The 22,979-nt window shown below is 48.6% G+C and overlaps 1 protein-coding gene across 5 annotated transcripts in view; it reads left to right on the forward strand.

The window, feature by feature from the left end:
• UBASH3B (ubiquitin associated and SH3 domain containing B) overlaps nt 1–22,979 on the forward strand; it is a 149,561-nt gene that overhangs the window by 106,754 nt on the left and 19,828 nt on the right. For 3 of the 5 annotated variants that reach the window (XM_082339815.1, XM_082339814.1, XM_082339812.1), the window contains exons 2-6: nt 9,066–9,123; nt 9,879–10,065; nt 11,423–11,621; nt 14,902–15,071; nt 20,136–20,344. In XM_082339815.1, the coding sequence (XP_082195941.1) occupies nt 9,066–9,123; nt 9,879–10,065; nt 11,423–11,621; nt 14,902–15,071; nt 20,136–20,344 (823 nt within the window). The remainder of the gene's footprint in view (nt 1–9,065; nt 9,124–9,878; nt 10,066–11,422; nt 11,622–14,901; nt 15,072–20,135; nt 20,345–22,979) is intronic. The other 2 variants (XM_082339813.1, XM_082339816.1) reach the window with 1 other exon arrangement.

The following is a 22,979-nucleotide window of genomic DNA, read 5'->3' on the forward strand; positions in this document are numbered from 1 at the left end:
AGATGTTATTTTTAAGTACCTAGTATATGCCAGATGCTGTGCCGAGCTCTTCAAATACATGATCTGTTATTGATGTTAGTCATCATTGTATCCTGCAGGGTAGGTATTGTTAGCCCCATGGAAGAGACTGGGAAAATGAATCCTCAGATTAATTCACTCGTCCGCAGTCCCTCAATTAGTAAGAGGTGGGCTTCCAAGAATGTGCTCCTTTTGCACGGCAAACACTCCCTGGTGCCTCCGTGCAAAAACTCGTTGATCTTAGGAGGAGGAAAGGACTTGTCTAGATCCCAGGGAGACTTAGAGGCAAAGAGAAATGTATTTTCTTATGTCACCACCCATGGTCTAAGGGCTGGTTTCCCCATTACAAACGGCTTCCTCCTTAACAGCAGAGGCCAGAGCCCCAGCCCCTTCTTAGCAGGAACAAAACAAGGCCACTCCACACGGGGCCCTCTGGGCCCACCACATAAAAACACCAGGGGACCTAAGCAGCATTTTCCCTGCTAAGCACCCCCTGCGGAGAGCGGCCTAATAGGCTCTTTATGGGTTGGGAAGTAGAGCCTTGTCGATAGGAGAGAAAGAAGGGCTTCACCGCAGGTTGAAGTTCTTCCACTGCAAGGCCTTCTTAAGCCCCCAAATAGCTCAGCATTTTTTTTTTCCATCTCGGATTAGCCTCATATAAAAGCCCACAGCTTTCTCTTCCCGTTGGTCGGCCTTTTGGTGGTAGCATCCCCGGCCCCCTGGCAGGCCTGCTCTATCCCATTGATTGTTAGATGCGTGGCTCTCAGGCCATTAGCCCCGGCCAGCTGAACGGGTTCACCGCCAGGAGACTGATTGTGAAATTGGGTCTTTATGATCAATATGTCTTCCTCCATTAGGTTCATTTCCTCCGAAGGAAATGGGTCAGGCCATTAGGGTTTCTGTGTATTGATGGGCCTCTCGCTGCCCCCACTTGAGCTTCACAGGGAGGAGACCAGAGCCAGCAAAGACTTCAGAGATGTACTTGCTAGACTGAACTGCCCAGGCTCTTTGCAAGCCTGTCTTACTGGCCTTGGTGACCAAAAGTAGCCAGAATCCCATGTGTGAAAGTGACAGAATAAATGATTTTGTTATATAGGAAAGAGTGACCAGGTACAGAAAACATGGCATAAGTTTGGGCACAGTTGGAAGGACTTTCCGAGCACAAGGGCTATTAAGCAAAAAAGAAACGTTGTTGAATCCCCTTTTCTTAAGGTCTGTAAGAACAGGAAAGATTCGTTCCAAGATACAACCTTGAAGGAAGTACAACCTTGTCTGGTCCTAAGGAGGAATGGACAGGATGCTCTCAAGATCCTTTGTCGCCACAGACACTGTTTATCACTTTTAGTTGCTTCTGAGGACCTCAAAACACTTTATAAATGTCCCATCTCTCTTTCTCAACCTCCTTGTGTGCACTTTCATCACCTCCTCTTTGGAGATGAAAAAACTAAAGCTCCAAATTGGGAAATGACTTCCTTCGGGGAAATGGCAGCTGCAAACCAGTGCCTGTGTTCTAGCTGCAAGGACCCACTGGGGCAACAGTATTCGGCCTGTCCTTTATTTTTATTTAACTTTTACTAAAATACCACCACTGCCCCCTCCTTGGCTTGCGTAGCTCTTAGCTGCTCCTCAAACGCTCCCCCACGTTCATTTGGCCTCTGATCATCAATTAAAAGTGGAATTACATCTGTAAGGATCTTATTGGCCACTGGTAGCCAAGAGGGTAAACATATCAGAAACTGAAGTCTCGATTAATAGGCAATAATGGGTGAGGGGGCTGCAGGATGTGAATTCAGGGGGTGACGCTCGTTACTCTAGAAGCATCTCCCATCGCTGGCCACTGGGGAGCCTGGACTCCTGTCTGCTTTGTATTTTGTGTTCATCCACCCCGTCCTCATACCCTACTGCTCCTGATGGGGGGCTCTGCTCATGGGGGATACTCTCTCTTGCCATGAGGTCCCATTACAACCTGGAAGGCACCCCAGATCTCCAGGATCACACCCAGTGAGAGGTTTAGGGGCCACTTCTCCCTGGGTTTCCAGAGAGGATGGAGTTTGGAGGCCATTGGCTGAGATGCTGCCCAGGGTTCTAGGCTCATGCTTTGACTACTCAGTATACTCCTTTGACGGATGCAGACTTTGGTCACAGCCTCCAGAACCAGCCCCTGGATTGGGACCACCACAGAGGTGACTGGACAGCTGACCTGTCAGGGTAGAGCCACCCCAATCCAGGGAGGCTTCTAACAATACCGGCTTCACCATTTGTCATGACGCTTAACGTCTAAGCACCTGATACATAGAAGGCCTTCAATCGTGGACTTCCTTATCCTTATTTTTCTCCTACTAGAGAACAAAGATGCAGAGTTACCTGTTTGCCCTATGTTCTCAGGATAGCTGTCAGCTTCAGGCAGGCTCAAGCTGCCTCAAATCATGCATAAAGAAGCTGGCACTAGGGCTTCCCTGGTGGCGCAGTGGTTAAGAATCCGCCTGCCAATGCAGGGGACACAGGTTCGAGCCCTGGTCCAGGAAGATCCCACAGGCCGCGGAGCAACTAAGCCCGTGCGCCACAACTACTGAGCCTGCGCTCTAGAGCCCGCGAGCCACAACTACTGAGCCCACATGCCACAACTACTGAAGCCCACGTGCCTAGAGCCCCTGCTCTGCAAAAGAGAAGCCACCGCAATGAGAAGCCCGCGCACTGCAATGAGTAGCCCCCGCTCACCGCAACTAGAGAAAGCCCGCGCACAGCAGCAAAAATTAATTAATTAATTAATTAATTAAAAAAAAAAAAAAGAAGCTGGCACTGAGCAGGTAACTCTTTATGGAGCACAATAAAAGCCTCTGTATTTCCACCTAAAACCACATTGCAAAGCACTGTCTGCTTTGCAGATACACCCTAAAAGAATTCCTCAATTTGGCTTAGTGGCACCAGTGGCCTCTTTATATGACTAGACTCTTCAACCAAGAAAAATAGAAGCTGGATTCTATCTGTTTGCCCGGTCTAGTGCAGATCCTGGAAAAAGAATGAGATATCTGATTAATTAGGTCATCTTTTAATTGAACTCACAGTATTAGATGTCGCAAATTTAACAATTGGTATCCTGGATGTTGAGAACATTTTTTAAAAATCCTGTATTAGCTTCAAATGTTTCTAAAAGTTGAGATTGTCTTAGCTACACAAAAGAAAGATATAATTTAACTTTGGTTGCACAGGAAGCTTTACCCACTTGGAGGATTACCTACTTGACCCCTTGTCTCTTTTCCCGCACAAATAAGTCCTTAGTCACAGAGAACCAATGCACAGAGATGGGATGCCAAGGCCATGAGCATTCATCTACCAGCAAAACAAAGCCAAGGACCGAACAACTTCAAGTAACTGGAAAGTTCAACAAATTCGTTTGCTACTTAATTGAATCAAGGTCTTACTATTTTGAGGAAATATATTACCATTTACATTAGTATATATGCTGCCTGTTGTTTTTCACTACAGGTGTCAGATATTTTTTTGTCAAGTGCAATAAAGTAAGGGATTAACTCCCCTCTGTGAGTGAGAGACGAGTCAGCCTGGAGAACCTGGGGGTCTGGGTAACCTGTCTGCTTAAGCCAAGGATGGCTTGAGTATTTAATGACCTCAGTATTGAACAAGTTTGGAGCTGAAGGTATTCCTTAGACAGGAAATAGGAATTCAGTGGGTAGCCTAAAAGAAGTGTCTGGCTTCCAAACAGAGACAAGGAATCATAGTCAAGCTAACAGAGAAAGCTTTTGGGATATGGTACCCTAAACCAGGCCTGGAGTCTGTTAATGATACTTGGTCTAGATGTGGTTAGTCCAGACCCCCAGGTTCTCCAGGGGACATAACTGAACTCATCGCCCATTAGCACCGCAGCCCAAACTTGTTTCTACCCTGCGTTCTCACTCAGGCGTGTCTGCGCCATCCACACAGGCCTTCAAGCTACCATTGCTAACCCGTCTCCAAGCTTCATTCCATCAACAACCCAAACATCTTTCTCAACATCCCCATCCTCATTATAGTTCAAGACTCAGTGTCCCTCTTCTGATGGATTGTCAAGGTCTTTTAAATAGTCTCCAGCATACAGTTTATCTCCCTTAAATCTGACCCTCACATGCAAATCTGATCATGCCTTCATTGTTCCCCGCTGCATAAAACAATCAGGTCCAAGCTCTAAAATAGCACAAGGACCTTTGTGAGCTGTCCCCTTTCCAGCTTCATCTTTACCTTCTTCAAGCCTTGCCATTTTTGCTCTAGTATCACCAGATTCTAACTTCCCCGCCCATACAATGCTGTCTCTCACCTTCGTATATTAGCTCTTGACGTGGTCTTGGCTTCAAATGCCCTTCTCTCCTTGTGGATTTCTCTAGCCAGCTCTGACTCTGCTTTTAAGATCCAGATCAATCATTGTTTCTTCTCGGACGGATTCCCAACTTTCTCAGTTCATAGCACCCTTAGAGTCTGAGTAATTTTTACATAGAGCTTGTAGACCAACATAAATACCTAATGGTTCTGTGTATTTAGTAGCTAGATCCAAACAACTCAATAAGTCGCTCTTAACAATTTAAGGACCGTGTGAAAAAATAATACACAAAATTGAAAGAAAAATAATATTTTTATTTCATTCTTAAAGAACTGCAACTACTTACTAATGACACTTGTGTATGTATAACTGAATCACCTTGCTGTACACCTGAAACTATCACATTATTAATCAACTATACTCCAATATAAAATAGAAAGTTTAAAAAAACAGAAACTGTAACTACCTCGAACTAGTAGCTTATGGGATGCCCAACAGATGATGAAGGTGGCTTTGTTTCCTTCCAAAATTAGCAATTTCCCATGGCACCTCGGAGTTTGCTGTGGTGTCCTGACCTAGGGTGGCTTTGCGGACAATTTGAGAACCTCAGCCCCCCAAAATGCCCCCCTACTGCGTTAGCATCCCTATTCTGAGCTGCCCTAGCACCCTCGGCCCATCTCTTATGGACATTAACATATCGCCTTGTAAGAAGCTGCTTGTATATCTAGGGTCTGAACTCTTTGCGGTCCAGGACCGTCCTTCCCTCTTCTTTGCTTGCTGGTGATAACACAGTGCCTAGCACACAGCTGGTGCTCGGCTGAGAAGACCTGAACTACTGAGAGCGTTAAGAGACCTCAGTGGAACCCAGAGCACCAGGGTGGCTGCAGAGGAAGTCAGCCTGGGTGACAATTAAGCAGGAAATTCCAGTCTGGCTCAGAACCTGTGTTTTGAAGAGGGAGTGAGGATCCTGCTGGACCCAGACAGGGGACCAGCCCGAATCCACTCATCAGGCCCGAATCCAGCCGAGGGTACCAGAGGCCAGGGTCTCTGAAAGGGCTCCAACCAGTCAAACTTTAGCTGAGACAGCGACACCCAATAAACTCTTGGCTTTATTTTTGGTTTATTGGTACATTTGGTTTCCTGGTAAGAGTTCCTTGGGAGGAGAAGGAAATAAAGAGAAAGGAAGGAAGAAAGTAGGAGGGAAGGAGTGTGGGAGAGAGGAAGGAAGGATGCTGCTTTGCCTCCCACAAACTGTGACCCTGATGGTTGGGTAGAGCCATGGTTCTGGGGCCAGAGCCACCACGGACCCAAAATTCAACCGAGCTGCGGGCAGACAGTGGCAGGAATCGCAGCCCTCGCAGCCGCAGTGAAGCAAGGCTGTCAGTGTGTGCTACTCGTTCCTCCCCATCTGGCTAATTTCCTCACAGTTGCTTGCCTGAGTGTTTTGATGAGCCATTGCTTTTATCTGCTTTGTGCTGTTCTTCCCCATCATTAGCAGGCATTAGAGTTTGCATCTTCTTTTTTTTTTCCACACTCTGCTAAGAATGAACCCTAGACATAATTGGGAAGGTTAGGACCAGGGTCCGAAGTCAAATTTGTGCTCTCATGTAATAGCAGAACCTAAGTAGTTCACATGTCCCTCTGATTCTTACCATGAAAGTCCCAACTCAATGGCTGCTCTGATCCAATGACTGGAGTACTCTCCTTGGAGTTTAAAGGGATATTTCCCCTTTATCTGCCCAGTGGGCTCTGCCGACTTCTGAGTCACTCTGAGGGTAGCAGCTGTTCAAGCTCAGCCTGGTGTTTGGGGTCCACCCCACACACCCCACTGTTCTTGGCATTTGCCCCACCGGTGGACCATGGAGGTGGCAACTCTATGGCAACAGGCTTTCCTCAGTGGGATGGAGCGGAGAGATGTTCTGCCACTGCCTGTGTTCAGTCTGTTTTGTGGGCAGAATTCTGGGAACAAACTCAGCACAAACCACCATCAGCCTGGCAGTGGGTGAAGGAGCAGCAGAGCTCAGCCTCTGGCTCAGGACCCGAGGGAAGCAGCGCTATCACTCCTCCTACAGCCTCCTGCCTAGAGAATCACACACCTGTTTCAGATCGGTAACTACTTTCTGGAAACTTCCCCCAAACCAAACCAAACCAAACAGCCACTTTAAAGCACATTACTGCCAGGACGTTCTTTCTGGAATCTAACTTGAGCCCCTTGTGCTATTGCCAAAGCTTCTTTTACTTTGGCTGACCCTCACTAGGAAAGCTACAACAGATATGATAACCTTTCATAACACTGAAGACCTCTCAGACTTGTCTTCTTCAGAAAGAAGAACTGGTGTTTCCTTAGCCTTTCACCACAGCCTTGTTACCCAAACCTTTCATTATCTTTCTCAATTGTATCTTTGAATCCTCTCCAAAACTTGGCTTTTGAGTTACAGGGACCATAACTTAATGAGATCTTTCATTTCCAGAGGACATTCCTAGTGCTGAAGGAAAAATAAATTAAACTTCAGATAAAATATATTTCTTTGGGGGAAGAGCCTAGGAAAAAAAAATTGGATCCTTTATATAAATAGCACATCGTACAGCAAGTGAGCTTTCCTTTTCCCAATTGTTTTTGAAACAATGGGTCTTTTTTTGGCGAACTTAATCCCTCAAAGATTCTAACCTCTAAAAGACCATGTTTTGTGTTCTTTTGAGGGTACACGGCTTGAGGATTTGAAAAAAGCAAAACAGGTGACCTCTGACTGTCTAGTAAGTGGTAAAGGAAACAGGGCTTGCATCTTGGCAACAATTAAGCACCTTATGCAGGTGTGGGAAGGAGGGGGTTTCCTGTGTTTCCAGCTTTTTCGGCACCAGCTTCTCTTCCAAGGGGTTCTGAGGAGTGTCTTCCTTCTTCATAACCTCAGCTTACTGTAAGTAGGCTTGTCTTCTAGAATGCCGTTCTACTTAGCTGTGCAGATTTTTCTATTCTGATCATTTGGTATTTGTGCTCAAGAGTTTCATGGGGGAAAAGAAGGTATTGTCTTTGGACTGTGGAAAAGAGCACCTGCGGCTGGCCTTGAATCAGGCTGGAATCTGCCCTCCACTCAGCACCCACCATAGCCGGGCTATCCTGAGCACGTGACTTGACTTCCTTTACCTGAATTTCCCCCTGTGTCAAGTGAAGAAATTGGGGCCCCAGTTGATGTCTTAGGTCCCTTCCAGTCTGACCCTCTGTGACTGTCACAGCATCATTGGTTCTCATTGCTCCAGAGAGGTACCAGAAAAAGGCAGGAGGAGTTGGGTTCAGCAGCCAGTCAGGAAAAGGTTGCTTGGGAAGAGCATCAGTTTAAACTAGAAATTCCTGCCCTCTCTTCTCTCTCCCAAGGACCCTGAATTGGGGTAGTATAAAGGGACAGGAATAACCAATTATTGATCGCCTCCAGTGAGTCAGGCACTGTTCAAGGCTCCTCACTGTAGAGGAGGGGTACTCGGTGAATTCCATCACCACAGCCCCTCACACCCAGCCCACCCCGCCCTCCCCCTCGGCTCAGCCCAGATCAGGTGTCCCAATCCTACGTGCTTAGGGTTCTCTGTGCTCTCCCCTCATTGCATTACTGACCACCCATGTAATTAAATAATTATTTGTGCAATTGACATTTTCACGCCTGCTCAACTGAAAACTCCATGAGGGCAGGGACCATATAAGTCTTGTTTTTCAGTGTATTCCTAGAGCCTAGCACAGTGCTGACGAAGTCATAGCAATTCAGTAGGTATGTACCGAGCAAACATAAACTTGAATGCCTGAACGGACGGACAAGTAGCAAAGCTGGATACAAACCCAGAGCTATCTGGCTTTTGGAGACCTGTCTGACGTTTCAGAAGCGCTCTCCTCGTATGCTCAGTGTGCAGGGCTGTGACTCGCTGCCAGCGCCACCCTGTGACCCTGCCCCACCGTGCACAGAACTTTGAGTGTTTCTCCCGCAGTGGGAGTGATAGCTGCCCTTCTCCAGCCAGCCCCTTTTACCCAGTGCTACTCGTTCCCAAAGATGTCTGTAAAATTGTTGGAGACGATGGATCCAGTCTGAGGCTGCTGGTGGTAGTTGGAGGAAAGTGGGAGGAGGCACTGGATTTAAACCAGACCAATTGTCCTTGTGGGCATTTAGCCTCAAGTCTCAATGGCCTTAATAGAAAGTGGCGGGGGGCGGGGGTGGGGTGGTGGTGGGATGAATTGGGAGATTGGGATTGACATGTATACACTAATATGTATAAAATAGATAACTAATAAGAACCTGCTGTATAAAAAATAATTAAATTAAATTTAAAAGTTTAAAAAAAAAAAAAAAAGCACCATTTTCTAGCACACTTTGCCAGGAGGCTGCAAATGAGAAAATGCTCTGTAGGGGATCTGGGTCAGGAAGAGTGAGTGGGTGAAAGGGAAGGAGGGAAAAGCAAGACATGACAACCTTTAGGGAAGCAAAAATAAAAGTCTAATGTGGAAACGGCTAAAAATAGACGGCATGGGCTGTTAGGCTGCGTGCAAATCCAATGCTAATTACATGGAAATTAATCACAAGTCCTAACGTCCCTGTGCCTTGCTGTGACCCCTGGGGGGATGCCCTGCTGCAGGTGTCTCCCCTACACCCTTGAGGAGGCTTAACAGTGCCTGCTTCACACCCAACTCTTGCCACTGCAGTGGGAAAAGCTGATAGGAGGCTAAAAATACTAACAATAGAAATCTGATTTCTTCTTCCAGACAAAAAGCCTTGGCATCCACAGGAGGAAGAAGTGTTCAGGCAGCATGTGACTGGTTGGTATGAAATAAATAAATTGAGAAAATAGCATGTAATTAACTCTAAGTGTATGTGGATGAGCAGGGCTGTGCAGCCTGTCTCTAATGGACCCTTTGGGGGCGGGGGGAGGGGGAGGAGCCAAAAGACCATGTGACAAGCCTGTGTATCAAGCCATTTGCCTCCTCTGTCCTGGCCCCAGAGTGTGCTTTCCTCAGAGCTGTGGAAAGAAATTCAGAGCATTTCCAAGACAGAGAGCCTCTGTCATGATATCCGCCCCCTCCTCCACGCACTTAAAGATCCATCCTAGATATCGGGCAAATGGATGTAGAAATATCCTACTTACTTACCTTCCAGGATATCGCTCCCCAGGGCCAACCCCACAAGGCGACCCTCCAAGCTTCCCTCATCTTTGGAGGCACATGCGTTTAATCATAGACGGAGCTGGAGGGGCAGGCCGGGCTGGAACAGTACTGGTGGCCTGGGAAAGGATTTTGGGTTGATCCGAAACGCTTCCTGGGGAGCGGCCTTAGGATTTTTTAGGGAGTCGTGGGATGCCCATGCGACAGGACAGGCAGGAGTAGAGAAGTTGGTGCATCTGAGGGTTGGTTACAAAGTGTGAGCTTCGAGGGATGGATTTTTAAAGTACAAAACTGAAAACCCTCCCGCTCGCGGTGCTTGGCGGGGTGAAGGCTGCCCAAGATGGACCTTGATGTCAGTTCTCCCTTTGCTTCCATGGTTCTCAAGTGAGGCGTGCTCAGCCCCCCTCTCTCTGGCAGGTTGTTCTCCCACGTCGGCGACCCCTTCCTGGATGACCCCCTGCCCCGGGAGTACGTCCTCTACCTCCGCCCCACTGGCCCCTTAGCGCAGAAGCTTTCCGACTTCTGGCAGCAGTCGAAGCAGATCTGCGGCAAGAACAAGGCGCACAACATCTTCCCTCACATCACCCTCTGCCAGTTCTTCATGGTGAGCCGCAGCCCCCCACCCCGGGGCGCCTGCATCCCTCCAGCCCCGGGGATTGGAGTCAAAGCTGGGAGCCTCTCAGGATGTGGGCAGAAACAGTCACGGGCTCCAGAGTTGGGTGAGCCTTTGAGGAATCAGTGAGGTCCACGGCTGCTCACCCTGGTCCTCTTTCTAACACCTGCCGAGGCCTCGGAGCACCCCGGGTCTGGTGTAGCATCGTGATGACCGTGTGCTCCTCAGGACCCAGGGGACAAGCCTGACCCACTGGGTGACACACTGGTCTGGTAGCCACAAGGGGAATGGATTCTCTAACCTAGCTTCTCCTGTCTGTCATCTCCCTCCCCTCTCACGAGGAAGGAGCAGACATTAGAGAGCTGGGGATGAAACACGTAGTCTACAGATGGGGGCAGCGACTTTAGCCTCCTGCACACCATCCGCAGGTTTTGCCGTGCTAGATCTTTCTAGAGATGGCTAGGATACGTTTCCCCTGCCATAGTTACCTAGCCCATAATTCTAGCTGCCATGAAGCTTATGCAGAGACTGAATCAAATCCCCTCTCGTTCCAATAAATGTAAACATATTTCATCTACTGTGGTTCTCTGCAGAGATGGAGAAGAATTGATGCGTCCAGCTATAGTCACAATGAAGCAGAATGGTAGCATTTTAAGACAATATGTTTTTCTAATATTGGGGGTTGTTTTTTCCAGAATCTCATTCATATTCTCCCCCACCTCCACCTTTTATAGGTGAAAATATGTTCCTAACACCTTCTCTTTTACCATTCATGCTGAAAATTAAAATGATGATCATTTCCTGTTAGTCATCCAGGATCTTTCTCAAAAGCATTCAGAGTTTTAGACACTCCCATTCTTTCTTCTAGTGCTCTGGGGAGGCGGGGGGAGGGGGAGGATATTGCAGCTCTCGGGACCTCATTCTTCCCAGGTATCATGGGGGTGGAGATAGAGTCAACTTTGGATCATGTAAGTGGAATAGAAAAGGCACAAACGATGCAAAACTGTAGAAAACACACAACAACTTATCGTGGGGTGCTGTACACTCTCTTGGCATGTCCCTCATGCTTGCTTTCTGCTGGACCAGCCCTACTGCCTTCTGGCGGGGCTCAGAGGAGCACATCGGAGCAGGGAGAGGGGGAGGGGAGAGGTTGTCCATCGCCCCAGTTTAATTGACCGGTTGGATAATCCGTTTCCAGATAACTGGGAGGCGGCAGGTCTTCTCCCTGCTCACAGACAGGAATGATGGTTCACTTAGCAGCCTGCAGCTCTGGGCAGAGGATGCCAAAGCTAAGTAGCGGCAGACATCTCCCCTTGTCTCTGAACGAAGCCTCTTGTTTCCCTGCCAGTGTGAGGACAGCAAGGTGGACGCCCTGGGGGAAGCCCTGCAGACCACCGTCAGTCGCTGGAAATGTAAGTTCTCAGCCCCGCTGCCCCTGGAGCTCTATACCTCCTCCAACTTCATCGGCCTCTTCGTGAAGGAAGACAGCGCAGAGGTCCTCAAGAAGTTTGCCGCCGACTTTGCTGCGGAGGCTGCCTCCAAAACCGGTGAGCTGCCAGCTGCCAGGCCTGCCCCGGGCCCTGGGAATTGGAAAGTCGGGAAGGAGAGGGACAGGAAATGATTGTGGAGGAGGAGGGTGGAGTCGGGAGGTAGAGGGTCCTGCAGGAATGGGCAGAACATGCCCAAGAACACAGCCGTTTCCTGCAGGACCCCACACCTCTTGCCCCTTTAAAAAATATTCAGCTACAGTTCTGCTAACCTCCTTGAGAGCAGGTCCAGTGCCTACTCCCTGACACCCACGCTGAAGGTACATAAATGACTGTTCCCACTGAACTATAAATGTGTTCCTTTGCAGCCCCACCATCTCCTCCCTGTTCAGAAATAAGGAACTTTTCTGTGTGTGGTTTTTTTTGTTGTTGTTTTTTTGGCCACGCTGCCTGGCTTGCAGGATCTTAGCTCCCCGACCAGGGATCGAACCTCGGGCCCTCGGCAGTGAAAGCGCGGAGTCCTAACCACTGGACCACCAGGGAATTCCCAAGGAACCTTCTTTTCCTCCTCCAAACCCCCATCCCAGGCAGGTGTTAATCTGGGTCTCCCCATCCCCTCCGTGTGGACCGAGGTCTTTGCTCAGGGGTCCACAGCACAGAGAGTAGAGTGGAACCACTTAGCATCCAGTAATAATCAAATCCACTGAGCCAACACCTTTCGACTTGCTGAAGCCCAGTAGACAGGCCCCTAAGCCTCAAAAGGGCCCCTATCTGCCCCTTTACAATGTCACCTGCTCTTTGCATGGGAGGTCTCAGTTCAAGCTAACAACTGAGGTTTACCGTCAAAGGAATCAGTTTGGAGGGACGCTCAGGATGTGTGCTGACTTAAAGGCGGGCAGCGGAGAGACGACGGGACAGGAGGCAGAGGTTTGCAAAGTCTTCCTGTGTGACTGCGGGTGCAGACAGCTCCCTAAGCTCCGCAAGGGCCTCGCCTGCCGTGGGACAGACAGACAATGGGTGGGGGACTCTTTCTGGTCCCTTTAGAATGAAATCACAATCAGCAGGTACTTATTGGGCACCTACTGTGTGTTTGTCCATGAGGAATGCAACAGGGAAGAAGAGGTGGTTTCTCCAGGCACCGTGTCATAAGAGCTGTGAGAAGAGAGGCCATCATCCCGCCATGGGATGATGGAGTGGGGCCCCCTTCACAGAAGAAAGGACAGTCACCCCGGGAAGACGCTGATCCAGCGGATGGGAATAGGGCCCCGCAGGAGGGCAGGCGGCATGAGCGCAGGCAGGAGGGAACAGGGTGCTGGGGCCAGTGGGGCCATTGCCCTGACCAGAGCGGAGGGCGTGAGCTGCCCACCCGGGTCCTGAGTGTTGAACGCAGTGCTGGCAGAGGCCCCAGCTGGCCAGCCCCGCCCTTTGCTCCCTGGGCTCCTGACCTTTGGCCTCCACCTCACCTGCCTGTGTCCCACTCTGCTCTTTTCATCCCCAGCTCGGGGCCTTTTTCTCAGTGGCCTTTTCTACCAGAAAACCCCCAAATAGGGCTCAGGACCCTAGGAAGAGCATGGTGAGGGCCCAGCATCACTGAACAGGATCCCAGCGAGGTCTCTACGCTCAGAGGAACCCGGGCCCGTAGGTCACCTCTGTGCACTGGGGGCCTGGTCTCCTTAGACGCCCCACCTCCACCCCTTCATCCCCAGGGACTCGTCTCTGCTCTCTGACTTCGGTGGAGCCTGCCCCCTTCACAGGAGCATAAAATTTCAGAGACATGGCCTCATAGGCAGATTATTTCCTGTTCCCATCCCTCCACCTCTGGGAAATGGCTCTTTTCATCCCACAGTAGCTATCGTCAAAACCACTAAAACTCCCACAAGAACCAAATCTAATGTTGTAGCCACAAAACCCAAATCATTCACAAGTGAGTAAAGCAGGTCTCAGCCAGGACGCGGCCAGTTCATAAAGCGCGTATCGAGGGACAGGCAGGCGGGCCCTTTGCCCGGCGAGCCAGTTCCTCCCCAGCCCTCTGAGTCCTCTCTGCAAGGACCGGTCGGCCTGGCGGGCTTCTCGGCCCCGGTGTGGCCCCCTGCTGGTGACTCGGAGAACTGGGTGGCCCGGTGTGGAAAGCGGGCCAGCAGGTCTTTGCCCTAGAACTTGTGTCGTGGTACTCAGAGGCGTGGCAGACCCAGATTCCGTCAGCAAGTTGATGAAGTGTCATCCTTGATGGTTTAAGGAGATTCATTCGTGTGTCTTCATTCATTTAACAAACACTGAAAGCCCGTGGGGTGCTGAGCACGGGTTGGGGGGTAGTGGGGTTATAATCCATGAACAGGACACAGAGCCCTCGCCTCGGGGGGCTTACACCAAAGAAACGCATGCAGTATAACAGAAAAAGTACTCAAAACCACAGCCCCAACTTCTACAATTCTTCTACCTCTGTGCGACTTGAGCAAGCCTCTTAATTTCTGGAATTCCCTAAATTCCCTCTAGTTGCATCTTCTTTGGTGTTTGAGCTTGGACAGTAGATGAATCTCCCTCACTGAAAGACGGACAAAAGACAAATAAAAGCTCTTGCCTTGTGTAGGTAGGCTGGTTTCTTTTGTTTTGCTTTTTAGGGTGTCTTAGAATAATAGTCTGCATACTTTAAACCTGTGGTTTTCAATCGGAGTGATTTTTGCTCCATCTCCCCGCCAGAGGTCATTTGGCAAGGTCTGGAGTTGTTTTTGGTTGTTAAAACTTGGGGGGTGCTGCTGGCATCTAGTGGGTAGGGGCCAGGGTTGCAGCTAAACACCCAGTAATGCACAGGACAGCCCCCATAACAAAGAATTATCTGGTCCAAAATGATGTTGAGAAACCCTGTTTTAAACTTTGAAAATAATCCATCTTTTCCCCTCATTTCTCCATCAGAGCCACCCAGAAGCTAAGAGGCTTGATTTCAAAACGAAGGCAAGATAACCTTGGGAGTCCCATGATGACAAAATTTGCTCCTTATTTCCACATAAATTAGCTCATCCCTTTAGGTCTCGGTTTCCTCGTCTGAATGGTGGGGCCAGTGACACTCACCTGGATTTGTTGTGAGCAGCTGCCAATCAAAATGATTGTCTCTCAGCTGGTCCAGAAAAGCCAGACGTGTGGCTCTTTCTCTCTCGGACTGTGGGTTTTTACCCCCGACCCCGCTTCTTATTCCGCTGCTGTGAAGGAGAGAAACAGGTTTTGTCTGACCGAGGGACTCTGTCCTCTGCTATTTGGGAAACAGATTTATCGGGGCACCGTTCTGTGTTTTTCCTTGTCTTCGCCATCGAGATGCAACAGGTGCCTCTTCCCTTCCTTCTTCCAGAAGTGCACGTAGAGCCCCATAAGAAGCAGCTGCACGTGACCCTGGCTTACCACTTCCACGCCAGCCACCTGCCCACCCTAGAGAAACTCGCCCAGAACATCGATGTCAAACTCGGGTGCGACTGGGTGGCGACCATATTCTCCCGGGATATCCGATTTGCTAACCACGAGGTAACGTCTCACTGGGGCTCCTGACTCTGCCAGGGGTGCCGGGGTGCCATCAGCACCAGTAGCACTTGCTGCTGTGGGGAGATGGACACCAAAGGGAAGTCATGCCCAGGAGTCATCTGGCCTGGAATTTCCTCCAAGCACTGGCCAGCTCACTGGGCAGCTTTGAGCTTGCATCTCTTGTCTCTGGGTCCCAAGTGGCTGAGCTGTGTAATATCCCCATTGTTCTGTCTGCCCTGCCATCCTTACTGGAATGACATAGAAATGAAATGGGAGAATAGATAGAAAAGCATGTTGATAAATTTTTAAATATTCTATCAGTTCACAGTATTAACAGGTAGAAGACACCATCCTGATCTTAGGTGAGGAGAACACCTAAATACAAAAAAAAAAACCAAACAAACCCTGAACACATAGCTAACGGATATTTGCTGAGTATCTATGGCATGCAAGTTACCATGGAACATACTAAAATTTTATTTTATTTATTTTTTATTTTTTATTTTATTTTTGGCTTTGTTGGGTCTTCGTTGCTGCACGTGGACTTTCTCTAGTTGCGGCGAGCAGGGTCTACTCTTCATTGCGGTGCGCCGGCTTCTCATTGCGGTGGCTCCTCTTGTTGCAGCATGCAGGCTTCAGTAGTTGCAGCACACGGGCTCAGTAGTTGCGGCACACGGGCCCTAGAGCACGTGGGCTTCAGTAGTTGTGGTGTGTGGGCTCAGTAGTTGTGGCTTGCGGGCTGTAGAGCACAGGCTCAGTAGTTGTGGCGCACAGGCTTAGTTGCTCTGCAGCATGTGGGATCTTCCCGGAGCAGGGCTCAAACCCATGTCCCCTGCATTGGCAGGCGGATTCTTAATCGCTGCACCACCAGGGAATTCCCTAGAATTTTAAAAGGTGGTCCTGTCCTCAACGCATTTGAGTCTAGCAGGGAAGAGAGAACAGACACATATGAAATGAAAGCACAGACCACATATTGTGAGAGTTTGTGCGTATCACATGGGAGACCTGAGAGGGACAACTGAATTCCAGGACAGGCAGAAAGATTGGCATGGTCCTGGCATCCTTCTTTTGAAGGAATTGACATTGCTTTCCAGGACAGGCACGTGCCATCTCTGAAGAGTCTTATTGTCCTTTTTTTCCTGAAGGAGAAGCTGAGACATAGGGATTCAGTGGCTGGTCCAAAGCTAAAGAACAATTTAGGACCAGAACTGAAGCCAGAAGCCAGGGGTTCTGACCAATAAAGATGGGCAGCCCATCTAAAAAAAGACCACAGAGTTTGCAAAAATTGTCATCCAGTTTAACTACATTTATGAAACATACGTATAAATTGTTTCCTAGTTTTTCAGCAGCAAAAGAACTGATATTTTGTTAGTTTACATAGCCTTTTAACATCTGTATTAGATGTTTTTTTAAAAAATATGAAAAAGAGTTAGAAATTCAGGGTCTAGGCCAGGCGACCTCATCGTTGTTTTGGAAGTGTTTGGAAGAGCCAACCCGTGACAAAGGTCCAGGACAGGGCGCAGGGCCCGAGAGTGTCAGGGACGTGCAGATTTGTCTGGCTCTACTGATGGGAATGTCATGTCCTCCTTCCAAGTCATTTGATGCAAGTTTCTGTAAAGACACAGCAAGGAGACTGGGCTTAATCTTACTTCAGAATTCTGACATCTCCTGGACTTGCTTAGCATGAGCCCTAAATAGAACAAGAGAGGTGTGGCTGATTGGATTCCTTCTGAGGGCAGAGAAAAAGAAGTCAAGGGTGGCATGCCAATGGACCATGAGAAGTCACCTTTCTAAGAGAAGGAAGGTGGCGATGGAATTTTCCAAGGAATATCTTCTAATCAACACTGCCCTCCAGTTAACTCAGAGGGTAATTGCTTTTCTGCCTGACCCACATTCTGCTCATCTGGCACGGAGGGAAAGAGGCAGCTAGCACCCACATGAATTATTTTCCAAAAATAACATGGCCTCTTTTTATCTCTTATTTGTAAAAGCTCATTTATTACTGTTCCTCCTGATAAAGCTCTCCGTCTGAGGTCATTTGGCTTTAGCTGTGCCCTCCTGCATATGTAAACCTCTACTTGCCTTCCTCCTCCTCCTGTGCCCAGGAGGCAGGATTGATTAACTGATCCAGTGAGGTGACAGATGTCCGGAGAAGGCCAGTGGTTTAGGCAAGGACGCTCAGCAAGTGATGCTTCGGAACCCTCTGGGGTCTCACCCCTCTGCTGTTCAGATGCTCACTTGATGTGGGCTTGCAAATGCTTGCTTGTACTTCACACCATCTCTTCCACATTAGTGATCCCAGTGTGCCATGCCAGTTTTATGTGTCAAGCACTAGAAATCTAGAGGAAGGACAGAGTTACAGAAAAAGCATAAATTTTGGAGTTGGGCACACACGGCTTCAAATCCTGGCTCCCTCACTTTAGCGGTGGTTAGATTCGCTTTTACAACTTCTAGAAAATAATCCAGTCCTTAGTTCTCTCGTGTGCAGAATGCCAACGATATTTTGCTGGACTGTCGCATGAACTAGAGGACATATGGAAAGGTCCTACCATAAGAGCCAGCACAGAGTGGGCATAGCGACAATGACAAAATTGCCACAGCTGTTATTGTTGCTGAGAGTAAAAAGGGCTTCAAAGGCAAAGAGGGTCAGTTCCTGTCATCACATGGGGCTGTACCTGCCCTTCCCAAGATGTCAGTCAGCAAACTTTGAGCTTAGTCCCCAAGTAGGAAGGGAGGGAAAACATACTTGAGACAGACTCAAAAGTGCTTACAAGTAGATGCTAAACATAAAAGAGTATCACATAGGACAAAACTAGGCACATGAGCTGAGATCTCCCAAACTTGGGCTGACTTTTGCACATGCTTTTGGTAAGTGGGAAAGGGCTATGGGGACCTAGGCACCGGTTATAATTTGAGATTTGCTGCAATACCTTGATTTTTTTTTTATTGATTATTCGATAAATCAAAGCTCCTTATTGTCCAACTACTCTCTGCCTAGGACACAATGTCCCCTCTGCTCCTTTCTGTGCCTCGATCTCCCTGGAGGTCGCCTAGAGCTAGAATACTTACCCCAGCGCCCCCGAGTGAAAGGAGGAATGAGTTCTTCTCCCAAGTCATTTTTGAGGTTCTCAAAGAAAAGACACTTCTGCTGAGTCAAAGGCATCATTAGCCAGGACTATGTTGCACTTGAGTGTCTAAGGAACCTGAGTTGAGTTTAGACTTGTTCCCCGTGACTTGGTGCCTCTCTCCACCCTGTTCCAGGGAAAGGAATGTTCCTTTTGTTGTTTCAACACATACCTAGCGTATAGATTTAAGAGATTGCTTGTGAATATTCTTTTTCTTTAAGCTGTTTTAACAACCCAGCAAAAAAAACCTTCCTGGTTAGCGTGGAAACATGGTTTGAGTGAGTATGTGGCAGAGGAGTGGGAAGGCGATGGGATGGAAGAAGATCTAGAGCTGAAGGGGACATCAGAAATCCAGTGGGGCAGGTAGTCAAGTTCTGTGCATTATCATGTTCATTCTCTGGGGGAAAAAATCATATTTTTACTGGCTCCTCTCGTTAGCAACTTCCAGAAAGAAATTCTTTATGACATGCTCTGATGTATCAGCTTGACCCCAGTGAGCTGATTAGCTCACAAGCCTACCCAGCACAGGATTCAGGGGTCAGCATCAGCTGGACGGAAAGATAACCCCTTGAAAGCCAGCCATCATGGGTCAATAGAAATAATTATGCTCCTTCTGTGTACCAGAGTCCTCAGGAGTTTTCTTAGGTTGTCTCATTTAACTTTTACAGTCCAGGTAGCATTTGACAGATGAGAAAACAGAGGCCAAAGTTAAAAACCTATACGTGGGAACCAGAATATTTTGCCTGCCACTAGTAGCTTCAAGATCAAAGGAAAAGCTGATAAAACAGCCCCTCTTAGCCCTTGTGAAACACAGAAAATATTTTCCTTACTATTGAGGTCTCCTGCTGTTAACAAAAATGTAGTAAAATAAATGTTTTCCAAAGTATCTTCATGCCTATGCCTGTGATGTTTCTATATACCAGAAAAGGAGGCAAAAAGTGGAATAAATCAGCCAAGTGGCATAGCCTGAGGTTGGCCCTGGGGGCTTTTTCTGAGCCCAAAGAAGGAACACGTGGTCTCCATCTGTTCACTGACAAAAGCTGGTTACAGACATGACACACTGATGGCTGTGAAAGATATTTTTCTTTCCAGGCCTTTGTTAAAAATGGAGGTTTAAAGAAAGCTTTTTTTTTTTTTAATTAATTTATTTTATTTATTTATTTTATTTTTTGCTGCATTGGGTCTTCGTTGTGGTGCATGGGCTTCTCATTGCGGTGGCTTCTCTTGCAGAACATGGGCTCTAGGTGCACAGGCTTCAGTAGTTGTGGCACGTGGGCTCAGTAGTTGTGGTGCACGGGCTTAGTTGCTCCGCGGCATGTGGGGTCTTCCTGGACCAGGGCTCGAACCCGTGCCCCCTGCATTGGCAGGAGGATTCTTAACCACTGCACCACCAGGGAAGCCCTAAAGAAAGCTTCCTGAAGGCAGGGACCATGTCTTGTTTAAGCCGCTGAGTTACGTGGAAAGGAGAACACTTCATTCCCAAAGCCTTCCTAGGGGTGTCTCTCCATCTGGGCATCAGTGACATCTGCATGGAAGACTCTCTTCCCATGAGTTGCATTTCCAGGGTCTATTATGGCACCTACCCCGGCAGATGGAGCAGAGAAAACTAGGTCCAACCCCGTTTGTATAGAAGTTTACTGGAGAGCCTATAGGTTTACAGATGAATTTCTAAAAACCGTATCTTTTGAAGCAAAGACATGCCTGAAGGAAAGTCTGGAAACAGCCAGGAGCACCAGCACATACTCACAGTACCCTGAAAAGAGAAGAAACGCCTTCTGATCTGAATCCAGATCTCCTCAGAGCCTGCAGACCCCAGGGGCACCTGTCAATGTCAGCTTCTGGACATGTGTCCTGTTAGAGCAGAGCACACGGACCGGCCCTGGAGGCGCTCAGAAGAACGGGTCAGATGTGGGCCTCACGCATCCCTCTCCTCCTTTTTCAGACGTTACAGGTGATCTACCCCTACACCCCGCAGAACGACGATGAGCTGGAGCTGGTCCCTGGGGACTTCATCTTCATGTCGCCCATGGAGCAGACCAGCACCAGCGAGGGCTGGATCTACGGCACGTCCCTAACCACAGGCTGCTCTGGACTCCTGCCTGAGAACTACATCACCAAGGCTGACGAGTGCAGCACCTGGATATTTCATGGGTAAGCAGATGCTAAGTTCTTTGCCTGCTGCTTTTCAAAGAACATTGCGGACTTCGAGGAGGTGGCAGGGAAACGGACTTGATCCTGGACAGGCAGGGCAGCAGTACCAGTAAATGAAGTCCGAGGGGGAAGAAAGCCCTATTGGTTCCAGACTTTCAGGGAAGGGCTGAGCTGGGGCATGAGAAAAATGGGAGATGGCTTGCCCTGCTTCACTCTGCCTGCCCCATTGGATGTAACATCTGTCTGAGTTCCTGACTGGAGACTAAACTGAGGCTGCTTGGGGGACCATCTCTTCTGGCCTCAGTGTGGGTCATCCCAGCACTGAGTCTTTATGGCTTTGGGGCTTCTGTCCACTCTTTCTTGGGTCATTGCACAGAGGGGTCTGATTCCCCAGAGAAGCAGGACAGATTCCCACTATGCCAGCCAGACCAGTAGTGAAAGGATTTGCAAGGGTCAGGAAACCTAACCGCCCCTCACCGTGACGTGACCTTGAGCAAGTCCTGAGACTTGGCATGTGAATGCCTAGATGACAGAGACCATTTCTGTGGCAATGGGTAACTGCCAGAGCCTTAGAAAGGCAAGCGGTCCCTTCCCCACCCAAGTTTTCTGTAGAGTGATAGCGTTCCACCCATCCCTCACTGCTGCTTTGCCCCCAAACCAACCTGGTCCCATGTTGAGTGTGACCTGTGTTGTATGACCAGCTTTGTCCTGAGAGAGAGGTGCCTTTTGTTCCTCTTTTATGTTTCTTAATCGGAGAAGTTCAAAGCCAGCCCTTCCCTGGTGCACTCGGGCATCTGGCCAGGGTGTGCATGCCGGTTTGTTTTTCCTCCCTCTTGTTCTTGCCATGTGCCAACGTGACTGAGCGCTGGAAGCTCTGAGCACCAGCTGCACGGTGTGTAACACTGCTTCTCTTGTATGACAGTAATAACAGAGACGGGCAATTTCAGTGAGTGTTTTGCCTGGAGGGAGAAAAGAAAAGACGGTCCCCTACCCTGGTTAGCAGCAAGCAGATAAACCACAAACCCAGAGATGGGAAGGAATATCTTCTTCCTTGATAACTGCCTCCCCAGCAACCCTTCCTCTTCCTTCCCCATCCACCCTTCCTCTTCCTTCCCCATCATCCCATCCCCAGCCCCACCCCACCCAATGAACATCCAGCATTTGGGGGCACAAATTGGAAGGTCAAAGCTGCCTCGTGTTCCCGAGACCTTTGCTTTTTTTTTTTTTTTTTTTTAAGTATTTATGTATTTATTTGGCTGTGCCAGGTCTTAGTTATGGCACGTGGGATCTAGCTCCCTGACCGGGGATTGAACCCGGGCCCCCCTGCATTGGGAGCATGGAGTCTTAGCCACTGGACCACCAGGGAAGTCCCCCCAGACCTTTGCTTTTTCAGCAATGTTTCTAAGTTGGGTTTCCAAAGTCACCGTTTTATCTCTGTAAAAAAAAAAAAAAAAAAAACAAGCGAAGCATACGTGACGAAACGGAGAGTCAAAAGATTATTTGATGATATACAGCTCCCAGATCACATTCTTAAAAGTAGGGCTCCCTGTGGGAAGATTATGTGGGAGAAGTTCTGCTGACCCGGCTCAGATCTGTGCATCTAAACCCACTCTTGCCCAAGTTAGAGCTCAGCTGAAACTGGGGGGATCCTCGGTGACCTCAGTCCATGGATCCCAGGGAGGTCTGTGTGTCATCTCCCTTTATTTTGAGAGATTACTAGTGATGTTATTTCCCTGGGAACCATGTCTGAAATTTCACTGTCAGCTGCCACAGCCAACCCGGCTGAGAGTGGGGGAAATACTAATATACTAGGTGTTAGGACATTGTAATTAAGAATTTGAGTTTTTATTCCAGTAGTCTTAGATTCAAATCCTGACTCTCCCACTCACCAGCTGTGTGACCTTGGCCAACTAACATGACCTCTCTGAGCCTCAGTTTGCTAATCTATGAAATGGAGATAATAATTGCATTTCCCTTACAGTCGTGTGTGAACACTGCTGTAAAGGACTTAGCTTTATGTGGATCAGTACCGTGTATAAAACAGCACTGAATCTACAAGAGCCATTAGCTTTATGGTTATTTTTTTTTCTAACTTGTCTTTTCTAGTCCTCTCTTACATGCTTGTCAAATCAAATGTCTCTTCCACAAAAGCGATCCTATAGAAGAACTGCACTTCCCTAATTAACCCCAGAAGTGGAAATGACTCAGAGAGGCAGGGCCCAGCTGCTATAAGACAGCCTTGTTTCACCCCTAATGACAGGTAGCCTGGGGGAGGGAGAGCCACGGGGTCCTCAAGCATGACCTGGCCGACTTGATGGGAAGTTGCGGAGGGGATTCAAGCAACAAGTAGGGACTTGGGGTCAGCAGCCCTTCACAACTCTTCCTCCCCTGTCCTCAGTTTTCCGAGTCCCTCCTAAGGAAATATTTTCCTACCACCCTTATTAGAGCACCCTGCCTGGTTCTGAGTATCTCCAGATATGTATCAATTGGTCAAAGCCCCACCGTGTCCTCTAAATTGGGGTAAGCTGGCCGGTCCTTCTCGGCTGACACACAGCCCTGATGTGTCCTAGGGAGGTGCCAGTGTCTCCCCGATGCTTGAGAAGATGTTCCAGGCGTCAGGTGCAGCTTTCTCCCT

The sequence above is a fragment of the Balaenoptera borealis genome, assembly GCF_965194805.1.
Source record: "Balaenoptera borealis genome assembly, chromosome: 11".
Classification (NCBI taxonomy): domain Eukaryota; kingdom Metazoa; phylum Chordata; class Mammalia; order Artiodactyla; family Balaenopteridae; genus Balaenoptera; species Balaenoptera borealis.